Genomic DNA, 19,012 nt, shown 5'->3' on the forward strand with positions numbered 1-19,012 from the left:
CTCCAACTTGGTATTTTCTTCTTACAATGCCTGTAGTTAAATAAAGACTGCAAGACTTAATTTGCTGTTTGATTAAAGAGCTGTATTTAACAGTTCCTTACTTGTACCTCAGGTTTAAGTTCTAAGAAAAATAAAAAAGGGCTGGGGAAAATTTTATGCTGATTTTCTGGCTTCAGTTGTTTGCAATAATTATTTTATGCAAGTTGTTCTTGCCAAGGAAACTAGGCTGTTGGATGACTAAGTCCATTTTAGATGAGGACCTAGACTTGGCTTAAATACCAATTCTTTGCCAAGAATTTCTTAGCCTAACTTCCTATGATCTGCATGAGATCCTATGGCTTTAGTGCTATACAAATATTGAATGGCCCTTTCCCTTTCTCCAGTAATTCTGAACACAAAGAGGTATTAGAAAGTGAGGGCCACATTCCTTGAGTTTTCATAAAACAGATCATAGGCTAATCGTTTGCACATTCTTCACCAGTTTTGAAGAATACTTTCAGCATTATCGAACTATGCTGTCAATTTACTGAGCATCATGACTAAAGCTTGAGACAGCAGATTTGCCCATGGGAGACAACCAACTGTTCATTAGCTCTGTTGGCACAAAAAGAAATGATGCTTGATATTAATCTACTGGCATAGCTTGAAGCTTGATCATTATCTGTCAAGGTGTGCGTTCTTGTCTGAAAAATCTGCCTCATTTTCTGCTGTTAATGGGAATGCTGCTATGGCAAAGAATGAAACTACCAGATAACTAGGTCTGTAATGCATTTATCTTAAATATTAAGATACTTAGACAGGCACAGGTGCCTGAGGCAGAGTAAACATTAAGGTAATGGCATAATAATACTATAATAGTAAAAATAATGATGTGCCTTTCCCCATTATGATTCCCAGAATGTCTTCATCAAGAGACTTATTAGGACAATACAAAGCAGAAGCCAGAGGAGAAATGCAATGAATGGTGCTTGCACATACATTCCCTGTAGGTTAATGTATATTCCAGATGGACCTTCTCAGTAAAGTAAAGTAAAGAGAAAATATTTATTTTCTCAAGTAAAGAGAAAATAAATTTGGCATCTAGTTCATTCCAATTAACTCCCCCAAATTTACAGCTAAGTGGAACATATCCCAGATCAAATTCTTTTATGATGATCAAGAAAGCCCATGACAAATATGTGTCCCCTTCTGAAGTCTTTTTTTAAAAGTTTTGTATGAGAAATCTGCATACCACTTAGGTGTGGCTGGAGAAATAGAAATAACCTAGGCATTTGTCTGGTATGATAGCACACTCACACTTGCATTGCAATCCTCAACTGTTGCAAATCATTTTGCCACACACTTCCATAGAAGCAAAGCTAGTATTTGATACTAGCTTGTAGCCACCAGGATATTGGTGGAATGAGGGGAAAAGTGTAAACCCTCTGTAACTCAGCAGAACAAAAGTGCAATTGAGAAAAAGCGAAAATGGGCTCAAGGGATGCAGCACATAAGGCAGAGAAACTGGTAGTTTGAGTGCACCAGGTTTTCTGCCCAATTTCTACTTCTGTTAAAGATTACTAATTGAACAAAGTTGTAAGGAAGTCCATTATTTCTCGAAGCTACACCAGGTAGACAATTTTATTTTAAAGGTAGCCAACAAGATATTGCTTCTTTTTCTCTTTTGAGAACCCAGAACAGTTTGAAAAAGAATCACTAGTAAGGACATGTATCGTCATTCTACTGAAGTCCTTAGAAAAGAGCCTTTGCAAAATTCTGCACAGCTTCAAAATCTGAAAAGAGGACTGCGGGTAGAGACCTAATATATAACAAGAAGCATTTTTGAGAGAGCTTAAATAATTGTGGACAATAAAAACTCATTGGAGCATTTTCAGCTCTCCTTCATTTCCATTCCTAGATACTTGACAATAAGAGACATGTTCTTTGGCTTTGCGACATCTTGTGAGGGTTCTCTCTCTCTACTGTCCTACTATTGTTGACCCCAACCAAACTGTGTTTCTCCTCTGGAAGGTCATCCAATTGTTTATTTATTTTCGGTCCGAAAAGTTTGTCTGCTTAAAATAAGAGAACTCCTTCCCTGTTGCTGCCATCTGGACATGAGAGCTTCTCCCTAAATCCTGCAAACTTTCATGGCTTGAATTGCAACAGAAGCAGAGCAACATATCCTGGCTCAGGCAGCTTATACTTACCTGGAGAAAGTAGCCCCAGCAGAAAGCGCCGACGTATAGGGCTGTCTAAATCCACATGACTGGAAAGGGCAGACAGGCTGGCTCTGCCTGGGAGCAGGAAGAAAGAGGCTATAAAGCATCTACACCCATGTCACTTTTCCTGCATACTTTCCCCCCCATTTTTTTGTCTGGATTCATAGCTGGCTAAAGTTGGGAACTTGTATGTTGGGGAAAGGAAAACTTGTTGTTACTCATAGGCTTTTGTCTAAATGTAGACATGAATAGAGAAGAGTTTTCTCTAGAGTTTTTCTCGAACTCCACCAACAATGCTTAAAAGCTACCTGTAATGACTATATGATTAGCTTTGAAATATGGCTAGAGAAGTAGGCTTTCATTCCTGGTTGAGCCACCCAATCAGGTAGAAATGTTTGGCATAACCCTTTCCCTCATGCATCAAGGGATTCATCCAGTCTAGTCACTTGGATGCAAACAAGCAATGCAAAATTAATATTCCTAGAAATCCAGACAAATATTTCTATCATCTATGCCTTCTTTGCACTATTAGAAATCAAGGTCTAAATGAACGTTTCAAAGCCATTTCTTAATTGATGCTCTTGAGTCAGTCTGAAATGACACCAGTTTTATCACTTGTTCTCTTACATAAGTTACACTTACAAACTTGCTCTATTCCAACCATACTCCAAACAGTTACAGAAGATTACATTTCAATAGTGAAAGACATTGTTCTTGACAGCGGCTAGAATTGTATTTGCTAAGAATTGGAAAAATGAAAAAATACCTATGCAGGAGGAAGTTATTAAGAAAATTATGGATTGTGCTGAAATGAGTAAATGGACATTTGAAATTAGAGAGCAAGAAGATAAGCAATTTTATATGATATGGGATTTGTTCTATCAATGGTTGGACAAAAAGACATGGTAATGTAATAGATTAGATAATTTTGTAATAGAAGTTCAATAGATTGATATAAAATATAATACAGACATATATAACCATGGGATGAAAGTACAATATAAATTTCAAAATAAAATTTGAAATATCTCGTATAAAATGATGGAATAAATAGTTTAGTCATGGATGATTAATAACTGATAAATATATAAGCATATGTTAGTTTGACAATGTAAAAATCTATATAAACTGTGAGTAATGACTATGAAAGGATAGCACAAAAGATTTGTAACCAACTGACACACTGTATGTATATAAAATGGAAGATGGTTTTAAAAAATAGTGAAAGACATTGTTTAGCTTTGCACATGTTGACTTTTTTTCCTTTCTAAAAAGGGCTGAAATCTCTTGGGTTTTATTGTAAACACCCCCACTCCAAATTCAAATGCAAATCCAAATCCAAGCACATTCCCAGTGTGCTCTGGGCAAAATGCCAAACAAATACATGCATCTTTGGTTATTAGCCAAGACCTGTGTGTGGGATGCAAAGTTGGCAAAAATAATTTAGCATTACATCACAGGGAAACATGAAGTGACAAGTGATCAGAGGACTGGATTGGGAATGCTTCTGCAAAATTCAACTGAATCCAGGACAATATAGTAGATTCTTCTTTATAGAAGCCTCCACATAAAAAATGTAAAAATAGATGATTTATACTTTTTCTACTCTTGTTAAACAGATAATGGCTTGCAATAATCTATAGCTAGGAAGCAGTGGATCATACTGTGAAATTCTGAGAAAGTATCAGTATCTGCTCTAATTACTAATCAGTTTTTAGTAATTAGATTTAGTAATTTTAGTAACTAATCAGACCACATTTGAAGCCTTCCACCTAGGAGGAAATTGCCTACTCTTATTTTAATCCAAACTATGATCTGAGATAGTGTTTCCCCAACCTTGTATCTTCCAAAAGTATGGACTTTTAGTGCCAGAATTTCCTAGCCAGCATGACTATTGTTGAGAATTTGTGGATGTGAAGTCCATCCATTTGGAAGCTGCCAAGATTGGAAAACTCTAATCCAAGACCACAGAACTGTACTTAATTATGATGGGATGAAAGCATCTAGTGGATATCTTGTTAAGAATCAAGAATTTAATTAGTATATACTGCTCAGCTATCTCAAATACAGGAACAACCATGCTGAAAGCAATGCTGGTGAAAACTCGTGGCAAGGTCAAAAGGCTGGAAAGCATGTCTTAATTGTGGGGAAGATCATCAAACTTCAATAGATTAGATCTGCAGGTGTGGACAAAGCCAAAAGGAAAAATGTGCACTAATGGTGTTAGCATTGAAAGAGATTTCCCATTTTACAAGGACATATGCAATGGAACCACATAATGTGAAATGCATGAATGAATATACCTCAACCTTTTGAATGCAGAAAAGAAGCACATTAAGGAAAGAGTAATTTTATATGGTCTGGAATAAGTCAAATTTAAATGAGATGATATATTCAGGGTATGAGACCGTAAGAAGGAATAAAATAGCGAAGGCAATGGTGTGACAACAGAATGGAAAGAATAATTATAATTATGTGTTCAGTTATAATCCAGTAAATCATAACAATTGAAATTAATGTATTTTCAATGAACATGGTTACATGGTTGCACAAGGTTATGTATTCACTACAACACAGGGGAAAGAGGATTCACTACCTCTTTGGGGAAAGAGGTAGGCTATGGCAAACCTTAAGTGGAACTGAATGAAACACATTGACATGCAGTAGTACTAATGGATAATTACAATGCAAAAGAAACAAGAAGATTTCAAATGGGCAAATACAATAATGCAGGACGTAGAAAGTTAAGAATTCTGTGATCAGAATTATTTTTGTTATTTATATTTATTTTAAGCAATATAAATACAGATTATACACTGGAACATTAACTACATAATATCCTGGTCATCTCTCTTAAGGATTATGCAATGAGCTCTACATGAGGCCGTCTTTAAACAGTATCTGGAAACTGCAGCTGGTGCAGAATGTGGCTACATGAGGAGTCTTGGGCCTCCGAGGATTGTGCAAGGAACCCCTCTGCACCATGAGCTGCACTAGATGCCAGTTTGGTTCCAAGTCCAATCCATGGTTCGGTTATTGCCTTTAAAGCAATAACCGAATATGGCATGGGCCATTGCCCCTGCCCTACTGGCATCTAGTGCAGCTCATGGTGCAGAGGGGTTCCTTGCACAATCCTCGGAGGCCCAGGTCACCCAAGGAACCATCTTGTCCCAGTTACATCAACCTGTCCCACACAATCAGGCAGAGAGGATATGTTAGAGACCTATCAGTTAAGAATTTCAACTGGCAGAGTTTAAGAAAAGAGCCTTCTCTGCCATTGCCCCTGCCCTATGGAATATCTTGTCTTTAGAGGTGAGGTGGGACCCACCAGAAGGATGTGAAGACCTAGCTCTGCCAACTGGCATGGTGGAATCAAAGAGTGGCTCACAACCCTGAGATTGGTGGTGGCTTGATGGTGCTCAAGATTAAAAGAGCTTTCAGAATAAGCTACCCAAATAGCTAGTGAAAGGTAGAGAATGAAAGCCTTGGGTAACAAGTGGCATAAAATGACGGAATATAGATTTTCAGTTTCAAATAAGAAAGGACAAGTGAAGCTATCTCAATCAAGAATGTCACCAAATAAAATAATGTATCATGAAAAGAACAAGTGAAGAAAATCAGAATTAACCCTCAAAATATACACAGCCATTATTCAAGCGATCTAATAGAGGCAAAGAAGTCTAAAAAATGTGGAAGTCCTAGAATGAAATATTAGTGAGACACTGCACTAGATGTTTATTTGAGCAAAAATTAGGGCCTTAGAATAAAAAATAAAGACACATATAGGTTGAAACCAGAAGGATTAGGTGATAACATCCAGAGAATATCTATTTCTGCTGGCATTGTCTTCATCTTCATCTTTCTTAGTTAACATAGTTATTAATACCAGAAGACAAATTGAGGTACAAAGAGAAGGAAATATTAAGTCTTTATACTTTCTAAAGTCCCAGTTTTCTATGTTCCATTCCCGGACACACCTGTGATTCTTAATTGCAGAAAAACTAAGTGAGTATTCAAACTTATTTCAGAAAAGTTGAAATCAAACTGTTTAAATTGGGGGAGGGGGGAAGGAAAAGTATAAATGACACCTGGATGATTATATTTTAGAGTCTTCAAAGACAAGGTGGCTTCCCTTTCAACCTAGATATGTTGCCAATAGGAAGAAAACCTAAAGAGGAAGATCTCTGGCAACATTACTTCCCTTTCCAAGATACCAGAAGTTTGAAATCACCATAGAAGAAACAAGATGTCTAGTAAAAGGAAGACAAGAAGATAGCAGAGAAGCAAAATGGGTTTTCTACATCTGTTTTTGCTGTGAAAAGTATTTGTTGGAGAAAATGGTATGGCTATTTGAGGAGGGATAACATCTGAAAATGTATGCCAAGTAAGAGTGACATAATATTTGCACAATAACTTATCAGTAGAGCCAGATAATTTTCATCTGAATAATTCAAATGAGAACTTGTCAATCTCTAACAAAAACAGACAAATTACTGTTAAAATAATTTCCAGAGAACAGAAAGCCAAATAAAACCATTTTTAAATATGTGCATGTTTGTGGTGTGGTACCAGAGAAGAACAGAACAATTCGGATAATGCCTATCTCAAAGTAGTAGGTGAAAACAGGGATTAAATGCAGGTTTCTTACACTCTGAAACCTATAAAAGAACAAATCTTTGTGTGGAAAATCAGTAGAAGCTTGGTAAAGAGAAGTCCTTCAAATTGTAGCTTTTATTTATTTATTCATTTATTGTTTATTATTTATTATTTGTTTATTCATGTAAGAAGCATAGTAGCATACCTTTTGCAAAATCAGCACACTCTGGATCTTGCTTTTATGAAATATATCTTTTTTATGGATTCTTAAACCCAGATGGGTTGAAATGAATTCTTTGATTAAAAAAAACACCTTTTGATAAAGACTTCCCATTCTTTAGAAATATAGGTCCTCTTACGCTCACAAATAAATTAAATGCAAAACAGACAAGTATAACTGGAGAGTTCTGATTATGAGGGAAAGTAAATGATCACTGAGCTAAAGCTACTTAATTAAATTGTAGTAATAAAGTAAATGAGGCAAACAATGTGGTTGACATCTAATTGTCCAGACTTATGAAGTCAGAAGACCCTAAAGAATTCCAAATGATTTTTCCAGTTAGATGAATGGCCAATATTGCAAATGCAGTACATGCTGGGGGGGATGAAATTTATCATAGAAACTGAAAAGGCTTGAACTGAAAGTCACTGAACAGGCAAAAAAGCCACTGGAACTGTAACAGACAACTTACTAAAAATGCAGATTCACTCTGGGGAGAGTGAAGCATGAAAACTTAGGAATTGTGAGGAAATATGTTAGAAATAAAAGAGAATCAATGTAATCAAATCAGTAAAGTCACTGATCAGTAAAGTCAAATTTCAAAGTGTAGGTATCATTTTATCTTATCTCAAACCTTACATTCTTCCCCTGGAAAAGTGCAACCAAGCTCATACGACTTAACCCTAAAATATTTTTTATTTGGGGTTTTAAGTTTACAGATAAAGATGACAAATGTGACCTAAGATATGAATCAAAGAAAAATGGTTGCAAGAGTAGGAGAGAGAAGATGATTAGGGATAGTCATTAGAACTCAAAATTATCCACTGAAATTAAGAGATATCAGGTTCAGAAGAAGAAGAGTAAAAAAATATAGGCTTTCACAGGTTTACCCAAGTAGATATCTTCCATGGGTGTTGGATTTTCCTCCCCCAATATTTGGTGATGCACCTAGAAATTTTAGAAACTAAAGTCCAGTAACTTAGAACAGCGGCCTCCAGCCTTTTGAGCACCAGGGACTGATTCCGTGGAGAAAGGTTTTTCCACAGACCAGAGGAGCGTGGTTTCACATGGCGGCTGTGTTCCATGGATGGGGCTTTGCTTGTTTGCGCAATTCAGTCTCTGGCATGCCACAGACTGGTGCCAGTCCATGGACTGGGGGTTGGGGGACCCCTGACAGAGCAGAGCAGAGCAGAGCAGAGCAGAGCAGAGCAGAGCAGAGCAGACTAGACTAGACTAGACTAGACTAGACTAGACTAGAATAGAATAGAATAGAATAGAATAAAATAAAATAAAATAACATAGTTGGAAGGGACCTTGGAGGTCTTCTAACCCCCTGCTCAGGCAGGAAACCTTATACTATTTCAGACAAATGATTGTCCAATGGTTGTCTTCTTAACAACTTCCAGTGTTGGATAATTCACAACTTCTGGAAGCAAGTTGTTCCACTGGTTAATTGTTCTAACTATCAGGAAATTTAGAGGGTGTCAGGATGGGGAAGTATATGACGATAGGCATTACTTTTGTAATATAACTGTATGGTGTCGATCTATGATGCTTGCTGATAAATCATTTAAGAAATAGGCAAAGTCACACATGGGAGACACACAAACTTCCGTATTAATTTATATTGTTTCCTTCAGCTTTGATTCACCTCTGCATCTGGATTAGTTCCACTGCCGGAATACACTCATCTAATAAAAAGATATTAATTGAGTGAAATGCAGTGGTTAAACCGTGTTTTGTATTGGTTCATGATCTAAATCAGTTCTGCTCACTAGGGGATCTCAGGAAACGCTTTGTTCTTTCAACAAGTGAGAATAATCTTATAGTGCTGCTATCAGGCCTGCTGAAATAATCTGTCTGGAATATTTTGAATCCCTTAAAGCATTAGATAAACATTACTGTTAACTATCATTATCAGTGTGGTTTAAATCAGAGTTTAGCTTCAATCTTGAGAGAAACCCTATCGGGTGAGAATTTGGAAGTGTAATTTAATATGACATGAACCAGCCAAGACCTACAGCAGGAAACCAAAAATGAGCATCGAAATTTAGCATTCTGGCTTTAGGGCTGAGAAAACCATGACCTCTAATCCCCAAGTGGAAATTGGTCACTCCATGACCCAAGATGCTTCAATGGAACCCTCTGAAAATATATTAAACCACCAAATCAGTTCAGACAAAGTAAAATCCTCCCCTCCCCCACTTTGTTATTTGGAACACTCCCAATATAGCCCCATCAAAATTCCTTCTACTGATTTTAAAAAGCTGACATAGTTTCAGGAAGGGGGAGAACTCTTAATAATGAGACATCATCTAAGTGAATTCATAGCTCATAGTTACAGGACTTTTTAGGGAAGAGGTGTTGCATCAAATGCAACTGAAGACCGGATTCTAAATAATTTGGATAGTTCTTCAAGAGTCTCTCCATTTAACTTGGCAGGTTGTGAGGCTATTCCTGCTGAATGTCTCAAAGGTGCTTTTTCAAAAGACAACTGGACTATTTTTTCCTTGAGGCACCTTTGAGGCAACTATGACCTGAATGATGGAGAATCTCCATAGACATTCCTGCTGAACCTTTTCCTTCTCAGGAAAAGCTCTTGCTATATTACAACCATTGTGTTTGAAGTCAGCTTTCTTCTAGAACAGTGAACCTGTTCTCCTCAGAGCCATTGCCTATCATACCAGTCCTTATTGGCAAAAAGAGATTCTGGAGTCTCCCTCTTTCTCCATTTCTTCTTCCCAAATTGATTTGAATGTAATGAACACTGCCAAGCTCTGCAAAGGATGATATATCAAGGAAGGAGACTAGGGTTTTTGCTTGGGTGAAAGCCCCCCTCCCCCTTTTTTATAAAAGGGTCTAAGAACATTGGTCATGTTTGTCCATACAAGCAACTGTGTGAAGTTCTGTGGGATAAAAGGCTTGATCAGCAAACTGATGGATGCACATGAGCCACTTTTACAGGGGCAAGATTAAGAAATACATGGAAGGTAACTCACATGTAAATAGCATTGTGCAATTATGATGTCTGTGGGGTTTTTGAGGCATATAGGTGCACCAAGAAGGTTAAGACGGATTGTAGCCTGTGGGTGCCAATTGTCATACACCACAATCTATATATGGGTTCATGAAAAAATGAAATTGGGCATAAATAAAACCATCCCAATGAAATAACAGCCAAATAAAATTGGTCCCCCTCTCCTTAATGTGTACTTTTCTGGTTGGGAGTGGAAAAAATCGTGAAGGCTGATGGTGTATGGGCAGCCAGCACAGTTATTGTTTAATATGACTTTGAGCCTGCATGTAGTGCAAGTAGAACACTCCATAGAATTATTTCTGAAGAGTGGTCAAATTGGGAGAATCAGGGGTGGGATTCTGCCAGTTTGCACCTATTCACTAGAACTGGTTGTTTACATTCTAAGCAGTTTGGAGAACCAATTGTTAGAAGAAATTACTGACCTAATCCTGTAAGGAAGGCAGGAAGGAAACATTCTGGTGTTGCTTACAGAAACTGCCTCTCCGTTAACCCTTATTACATTCTTGACAGGACTAGACTTCCTGTCTCAGGAACTTTTCTGGAGTTTTCCCCCCCTCCTTTGCTGGTACTTTGCTTGTGTGGAGTGACCATTCAAAGTTACAGTGGCACTGAAAAAAGTGACTTATGATCATTTTTCACACTTACAATTGTTGCAGCATCCCCACAGTCATGAGTGGCCAGGCGAGGAGATGCGTGCCTCGATGTGAGTGATATTGAATTGGCCATACCCAGCCAATAACATGACCACCAAGCCACGCCTACCAACTTAGATACGCCCACAGAACCAGTTGTTAAAAAATTTGAATCCCACCCCTGGGGAGAATTAATTCTCACACAATCAGTGAGAAACAATAGGATAGCAAATCTGACCATTGCAAAGACCAAGAAGAGATTGAAACAAGCCAGCCTGCCCAAAAGAGAGCACCAGGCAATCCATTGCATGAGGCAGGAAAGAAAGAAACACGAGAGGTCCGAACACTCTTTTCAGTATATGGACTTGTTCTTGATTCCCAACTGTTGCTATGGTTCCTTAGTTGTGGCTTCTTAACTTTCTTCAATGAAACTTTGGTTATCCAAACTCTTGGTTTCCTGGCAGGCTGCCCAAGTGGTTCCAGTCCAGTTCATTGGATGAAACCTGCCACAAATTAGGCACATCCCTGTGATATTTTTAGTTACAATCTCTCATGTATTATAATGTGCTGCAATTAAAGGCAAACAATTCTCGTGCTGGCAAAGGTGTCAGTTTAAAACCAGATCACACAATTGTGTTTTTTAAAAAAGCAGATTAAAAATGATCAGAGAAGCATCCAGTCAAGATAAAGACTTCAGCTGAAGTTGGTGTCCCTGTATGTGTCTGTGTGTGTCTGTGTGTACACCCTTTTTTGTCCAGTTTAGCCTTCCTCAATTTGGGCTTCCTCTAGAAGCCCAAACACAACCAATAGTTTCTCTTTGAGCTTAAATGAGACTTGGAGAAGAGAGCATCGACTCTGATATAACCAAAAGATTAAACTACACGACGAGGTGCCATGATGTAGAACTTAACCTATTATTTTAAGAGAAATATACTTAATGCCATTTGTACTGTTAGTCCTTTTCCCCACACAGATTTATAGCCGAGCTCAGAAATGACAATTTTATACCTGCATGCTACGAACTCTCATTTTAATTTTGCTGCAATCAAAATGGGTTCTTCAAACACTTCCACTATGTCACTGTTTCCTCTCCCCGAATGCTTAGAAGGCCACCAATTCCTGTTTTCTTCCCTTGAAAGGCTTAGGAGGAGATGGAGTAACTCCTGCGCTGTCCTTCCCTGCCTCAAGTTGCTCCTGGTCCAGCAGCAAGAGAGATCCCTTCGCTCCTACTCCATATAAAGACAAAGGATGGGGAGAAGCAGCTTGTCTGGCATTTTCATATTAACTCCTTTGATACGGAAGAGGGAAGAGAAACTGACAAAGGCTTTGTCAATTCCACTCTTCTTCCTTTCGTGTGGATTTCTGAGGGGGAGTTGCCTAGCTAGGCTCAAGCTCAGGAGCCAGGAGCAAGAATGAGTAATATCTTCCACCAGTGGGCAATGGAGCCACTGCTTCACAAAGCAAAAATGGAATAACAGCAGGAATTTTAATTACACCGCACTCAGCCAGAAATAAATCAGGACAGTTCTCAGGCACTGTTGATGTCATGGGAACACAGAGCTCCGGAGCCGTTCCCAAATGGGCTCAGGCTCCTCAGGGGAAGTGTCCAAAGATGCAACTGTTTGGGGTTTTCATCCACAACATTAAAAAAATAGAGAATTTCTCTCTGCTGACTATCGATTGAAATGGACGGGGCCACAATGATCATGTTTTATATCCAAAAATATATCAGCTATGAAATTCAGGGATAACGGGAGCTGAAGTCGAAGCTACTTAGAGAGAAAGTTGTTTGGGATTTTTTTTTTTCTTTATTCATTCAACATATTTAAAAAATGTTTGTATTTGCCCCCTTGCCAATATTTCTTGGCAATACTTCTCTAAATCCACTCTAAAATGTTCTTCCTCTCCTGTTGTCTGAGTTGTTAATCATCACCCACAATGTAACCAGTTTAGGACAAACACAGTATTTAAGGAAAAGAGAGAAATCTAAACAATCAACCTTGACTTAAGTTGAAGCATTAAGCATTTCTTCTTTTGTGAATATAACTACATTCTTTGGTAAGGAAATATCTTACTGTTTAACTTGCAGGGCAGTTTATGACTGCATTTCACTTTAAAAAAATCACACTTAACCTTTCAATGCCAGGGTACCATCCCAATTTGCATTGCTCCAAACAGTTAATCAGGAAAAAAAATACTGACTTCTGGTCTTATGCTTGATTCAGGCTAAGTTAGAAAAATGTATAGCTTGCAAACGCTATGTATAAATCGACATTATACTACATGACAGCATTTACATTATGTGCTGCATAAACACCATGCATTTTTGCCTCTGTCAGATTAGAAAAACTAGCAGGGCTCTGAAATTCCTGGCAGACAACAACACATAGCTTGTAAACTGTGGATTGACTTGATGACTCATAAACTGTGTAGTTTAAGAACCTTTGAAGATTTGCACTGACACATACCCCTAAAAACTCAAGTCAGTCAACACATTGGTTTAGAACACTGCTAATTTCAATGGGCTTTCAATCAATGACTCCAATGTGGTGTACTTTTCTTGCCACTTATTTTTCTTAAGGTAGCTCTAATTTCCACACTTGGGTATTTATCTTCATAACTGGAGATTATTAAGGGTTTGCATTATAGAATATTAATATCTTAACATTAAAAGCTGATTCATCCAGGGTGGTTGTGGTGAGGAGTAATGGTGACAACCAAGTATTGTTTTTCCAACAATATTGATGAATCTTGAGAAAACAGAATGACAGTCTACTGTACCATTTCAGAAAAACTAAAGAGCAAGCATTTTCTCAGGCATAACTTGACCACATTTCATAAGGCTATTTCACCACATCAAATACATTCCGTCAGTCTTCAAGGTCAGAAATGGCAGTGAATCAACATGAGATGGAATCCCATAATATTCAAGTCAAATAAACTTCTGCCACACCACATCCATGAAACTAAGGAGATGTTACAGATTAAACAGAGTGGGGGAAAGTCCATCAGAAATTAAATGAATGCATATATTGACTGAATCTTCCTTCCTTCCTTCCTTCCTTCCTTCCTTCCTTCCTTCCTTCCTTCCTTCCTTCCTTCCTTCCTTCCTTCCTTCCTTCCTTCCTTCCTTCCTTCCTTCCTTCCTTCCTTCCTTCCTTCCTTCCTTCCTTCCTTCCTTCCCAGAATTTTCTAGCTATCCGGAATTATTCTTACAAATAATGCTTGCAAAAAATGCTTTTTTTTTCTACAATCAACAAATAATTTTAGTTATCACAACAAAAGCTTCTCGGGTTTCTTACCATTTCTATCTTTTTATTATCTTGTAAAACCAATTACAAAAGGAATGATGGAACAGCTACACAGGTCTTCACATATATTTTTTTTATTGTAGAGGTGTATAACTAGAAATCATGGGGTCATATTTGTATTCCAAAGAATTCTAAAAGTTATTACTAGATTATAAAGTTTAATATAAAAAGGGAAACATGGTACTTTATTTGAATTTAGGTTTAAATACAAATGAAATAAAATGAAATTGCTTCATGTTTTTTTCCTGGCTCCAACTAACTATTTTTTGGAGCATGTCAGCTCCTGCCAGGACATTCGGGAGCCATGTGCAGCTCTTGCTCAGAAAAAGCTGTGTACCCTCCTTTAGTTAATCTAAATTCTACAACCTGATTTTCCTTATTTCCGAATGGCAGCAGAGGGCTCAATTAATGAAGGCATTCCAATTCTCTGTGAAACGATATTTGATCAAAAAAAGTAGGAGAGCAAGAGAGAGAACCAATATCTCACTCGATAAGAATTCAGAGATATAAACATAGAATCTAGGAAACATGCTAAAATTCAACCACTGTGAAAGATAAAGGGTATTAATACATGTCCAGTGATATTTTTTTAAAAAAGTTATTCAGCTGAAGACCTTAAATACTTACCATCCCACAGAAGGTGTTATCTGTCCAACCCCACTGGGAGGGAGGGAATAAAAACCAGAAATATCTGATGTTTGAGAAGGACGGTGTACACCTATCAGAAAATGAAAACATGAGGAAATTTAGGTTAGCTTTATTTCTAGTTTTAGATCAAAATGGAATCAAAAGGTTCATTAATAACATCCAAACGTCAGTTAATTCATCTACTTACCCTCAACTTGCTCTTCCTACTATTTATTACTAAGATGAATATTCTTGGCTTTTCTTATTTACAACGTTCTTTTCAAAGCATGCAGGCATAGAGGCATGAGGCATAGAGGAAGTGAGCGAGTCAAAAGTATCCAGAGCAAATGTCTATGGAAATTCACAATCATCCACGTCATGGTTGTCCCAAAGGTGCTTTTTTCTAAAAAGCAATTGGACTTCAGTTCTGAAGAATCTTCTTGGATGAGAAGTGAAAGGTTTTCAAAGAAAAAAACCCGAGAAAGTCCCATTGCATTTTGGAAAAAGACACCTTTGGGATATCCAGAATAAGGTGAAGAGAGAACGAATAGAACATAGTCAAGGTAGAACTAGGAAAGGAAGCAGTGTGGGAGATGAGTGGGAACTTCAATTTATCTAGAGAAGATAAACTTAGTGTTATGCATAGTTGGAGAGAAGATCTAAATTTAGTGGTAGATAGGGAGAAACTTGTATTCTGAAGGATAACAATATGAAACTGACTTCCTTTTTGCCCTAAATTATATTGCTGAAATGAAGAAAGCTTGCAAGAAACCTGCTTGGATTCTTGTGGGAAAAGATGATGAGCTTTACTTGGCGCCAGTACTCAACAAATTAACTTTGACTCAGAGTTTTTAAATTCCACTTATTTGTCTATCAATTCATGCTTTAATTCATTTATCCATTAATTAAATAAAAAAGGATTCCTACTTCTTAGCTTAATATGTACTGTATAGAGATGCAGTACTGAGGAGGCATACTTCATTGGGTTGTTGTGAAATACAGAGAACATATTATGAAGTGTTTTAGCATGATATGTGTTCTGCTTCAGATGACCAGTTCTTCAAAGAAACATTCAAGTGTGATATTGGGAGATTTCAATTATCCTGGCATCTGCTGCAAATCTACAAAGATTAGAAGTCCAAATAAGGTCCCCCACTCTTTCTTGCTGGATTTATTTCTCAGAAAATGAAGGAAAGAACAAGAACAATTTGGGTTTGCTATCCAAGATTGAACCCTTATCAGCAGAGATGGATTGGCTGAAGGAATGAAATTGGTGATTATTTGAAGAGAATTGAATCATCATCATGATGTCCAAAAGAGAAGGTCTGAAGAGATAAGTATACTTGAGTTCAGAAAGGTGGATATTGGTTACTCTAAGGGAAGAGAGGTCAGAACCAATAGCCTGAAATCTTGACAGAGAAGTGTCAAGGAAGGAGGGAAAATCCCACAAAATAAGCTACTGAAAACCTAAATATATTCTTATCACAATGAAAAATGGGAGAAATTTAGGCCAGGGCTCTCTAAAATACTGCAGAGGAAAAGGAACATCTAGAGGAAACAAAAGAGAAACCTATAACTAAAGAAAAAGAAATCAAGGTTGGCTTCATAAAGTTTAGGAATTGTGTCAGGAAGAGAAAACTCAAAATAAGCTGAGGCTTGAGAGACAAACCAGCCAAAAAAGTATTTGGGTATGTCTGAAATAAAGCAAAGCAAAAGAGATGTGAATTGACTAAGAGGAAAAATGGAGAGCTGATAAGTAAACCTTCCTACTTCTATTTTCTCAGAAACAAAATAGAGTCTTGGTTGGTCATCATTATATCTCTTGGGCAAGGAGGGACTTGCAGCTTAGGACAGAAAAGAAGAGGATCACATCAGATTCTCTGTTGATCCAAGGTGTTCTCTGGATGGGCAGACACTACCTGCAAAAGTGCAGGTTTGTGTTTGGGGGATTTTTCTTGACCTACAGGTTCTTCTAAAAGAGTAGATGGAGAACATGGCTACTGGGACCTTTGCCTGTCTGTGACAGGTGCACCAATTTTGACCCTTACTGGTGCCAGAGAATCTGGCAATTATAATTCATATCTGCATCCTTGGCTAGATTACTGCATTACATTTTCATAGGGTTGCCCTTAAAGGTTATACATAAAGTGCATTTGGCCCAGAGTGCAGTGACCTGTGTATTTCATGGCCTCTGATATTGGGAGCATATACTGTAAAACTGATTTTGTGAGCCCCTTACAGGTTGCCAAAGATTTTGAGGTATAATTTGAGACAAAGAGTCATACTAGCTATGCTCCTCCTCGCTTCAGTAAGAGTAGCTAGCAAAAGAGCTTTGCATTCTCTGATTAAGTTTGTTTATTTTTATTTTAAGAAATGGTCTTTTAGGAACACTCACAAAGAATTTTAAAATCCCTGGTTGAGTTTCTCAGTATGTCAAGTAATAAGTTGCTTTGTGTTTTATTCCCTAAAGAGCCAAGCAAGATTTGAACTATTTCACTCCCTACTTCCTGTCAGATTTGGTTATTTGCCCTTTGTGGAGCATCTAGTAACTTATGAATTAGTAACTATCTTTTCCCCTTTTCTCTTTATGAAAAGTAGGTGAGCATTTCCAAGAGGTTAGATATGCTAAAAATATTTTCAATGTGTGGAGAAGACAATGAAACATCTTGGGAGACCAACTCAATATCTGAAAAATCTGCATTGTTAAAAACAATGTCCAAACAATACTCAAAGGGGCTTTAGATAAAGTCATTTTTGAGTTTCATACCCACTTTTCCATAGTCCCTATGTTCGGTAGCCTGCTTAACCATATTCAATATTCAGGTTTGTTGTGATTTTAGAGCTTAGGGGGAAAATGAACAGGTAATTTCTAATTATTTCAGTGGAAGTGGGGAAGAAAGACTGTTCCAAAGAAACATACTGAGAAATACTATGGGTGGAGTATTTTTATACCTCACAAGGTGTATTCATTCAGAAATGTTGCAATGAGATTGAATGTAAATGTCTATGAAAGCCAAAAACAATATAGGATTGTACAATCTGAATGCGGATTGACAGTATGTTCTCTGCAACATATGCCTGTTAGTGAAATGAAGCCAAATTAGGGCAGAATGAGAAGAGAGGAAAAAAACAAGACAATGTTGTTATATTAAATTCTATGCTAGTGCTAGACTTTTCTTATGCACTGGAGACAAATTCCTTGTGTGTCTAATCACACTTGGCCTATGAATAATATTCTATTCTATTCTATTCTATTCTATTCTATTCTATTCTATTCTATTCTATTCTATTCTATTCTATTCTATTCTATTCTATTCTATTCTATTCTTACTCTACTCTCTCTACTCTACTCTATTTTACTCTATGCTCTAAAACATAATATTGCATTGTGGGTATGGATTGCGTCTAGAGCATATGAGATAAAATGCACATGGAAGACCCAAAGGGCAATATATAAACTCTAGTGGGCAATCCGAGTTTCCGGTTTGTCGGCTTTGCGAGCGGTAGGGATTCGCGAAGCTGCGCGATCCCTGCCGCGCTAGCCGTTTTTGGGGCTCCGATCCGAAAGGGTGCGGAGCAAGGCTGCCCTGCAGGGGCAGCTGAAGGTAGGGGGGATCCGGAAAAGGGTTTGGGGGTATTGCAGACCCCCTCCCTGGCCGGCAGAACCTCCTTTTACCAAGACGGCGTAGCGGCGGTCTGTAATGGCCGCCACAAAGAAGCTGGCAGCTGGGCAAGTATGCGCTGGAGGAAGAGGAGAAAGTTTTTAAAAGTGAAAGTCTTCTTGGTCGATCCAGGACTCTGAGATATATTTAATTTAATTCCTGGAAGTGATGGCTTTTTGGATGATTCTTTCCATAAGAGAAAGTAAGCGGCAATTCTGAGGTGCTGAAAGGAAAGTTTACTCTCCCTCCCGACGGAATTAACAAACGGATATTGAGAAACCTGTTTTTTTTTCAGGTAAAACTAGCTTTATGGGATAAGTCGGAAGGGAGAGGACAAAAAATATATCTATCTGGCTGGATTTTGTTGGAGGAGATGCCTTAAGGATTTGGAGACAGAAAAAAAATTTTTTTTAATAAGGCTTCAAAACACAGATTTGGATTTTCTTTTTTCCTTTGTCTGATACTACCCCTGGAAGAGAAAGTGGGAATTTTGGCTTGGCTTGGATTGATTGAGGATTGTGGACTTTGGGATTGTCTTATTTTCCTTTTGGAATATTTTGGTTGGAGTAAGAAGAAAGAGGGAAAAAAGAAAAGAAAAGATTTATAATGGCTTTCTCCCTTGAGGAACTGAGGGATGAATATGAGCAAACAAAAGCAGCCTGTAAAGATGGTATGGAAAAAGCTTTTCTATTTTTAGAAATGGCGCTGGTTAACTATGAACAGACA

General features: G+C 37.7%; 1 protein-coding gene across 12 annotated transcripts in view; it reads right to left on the reverse strand.

Moving 5' to 3' along the window:
* TCF7 (transcription factor 7) overlaps positions 1-19,012 on the reverse strand; it is a 161,190-nt gene that overhangs the window by 35,463 nt on the left and 106,715 nt on the right. For 7 of the 12 annotated variants that reach the window (XM_087955302.1, XM_087955305.1, XM_087955303.1 and 4 more), the window contains exons 5-6: positions 14,625-14,715; positions 2,190-2,276 (exon numbers count right to left, since the gene is read on the reverse strand). In XM_087955302.1, the coding sequence (XP_087811428.1) occupies positions 2,190-2,276; positions 14,625-14,715 (178 nt within the window). The remainder of the gene's footprint in view (positions 1-2,189; positions 2,277-14,624; positions 14,716-19,012) is intronic. The other 5 variants (XM_087955306.1, XM_087955308.1, XM_087955307.1 and 2 more) reach the window with 1 other exon arrangement.

The sequence above is a fragment of the Notechis scutatus genome, chromosome 2 (genome assembly GCF_049901735.1).
Source record: "Notechis scutatus isolate UNSWTSFEM ecotype Mainland chromosome 2, rNotScu1.2, whole genome shotgun sequence".
In the NCBI taxonomy this organism is placed as follows: domain Eukaryota; kingdom Metazoa; phylum Chordata; class Lepidosauria; order Squamata; family Elapidae; genus Notechis; species Notechis scutatus.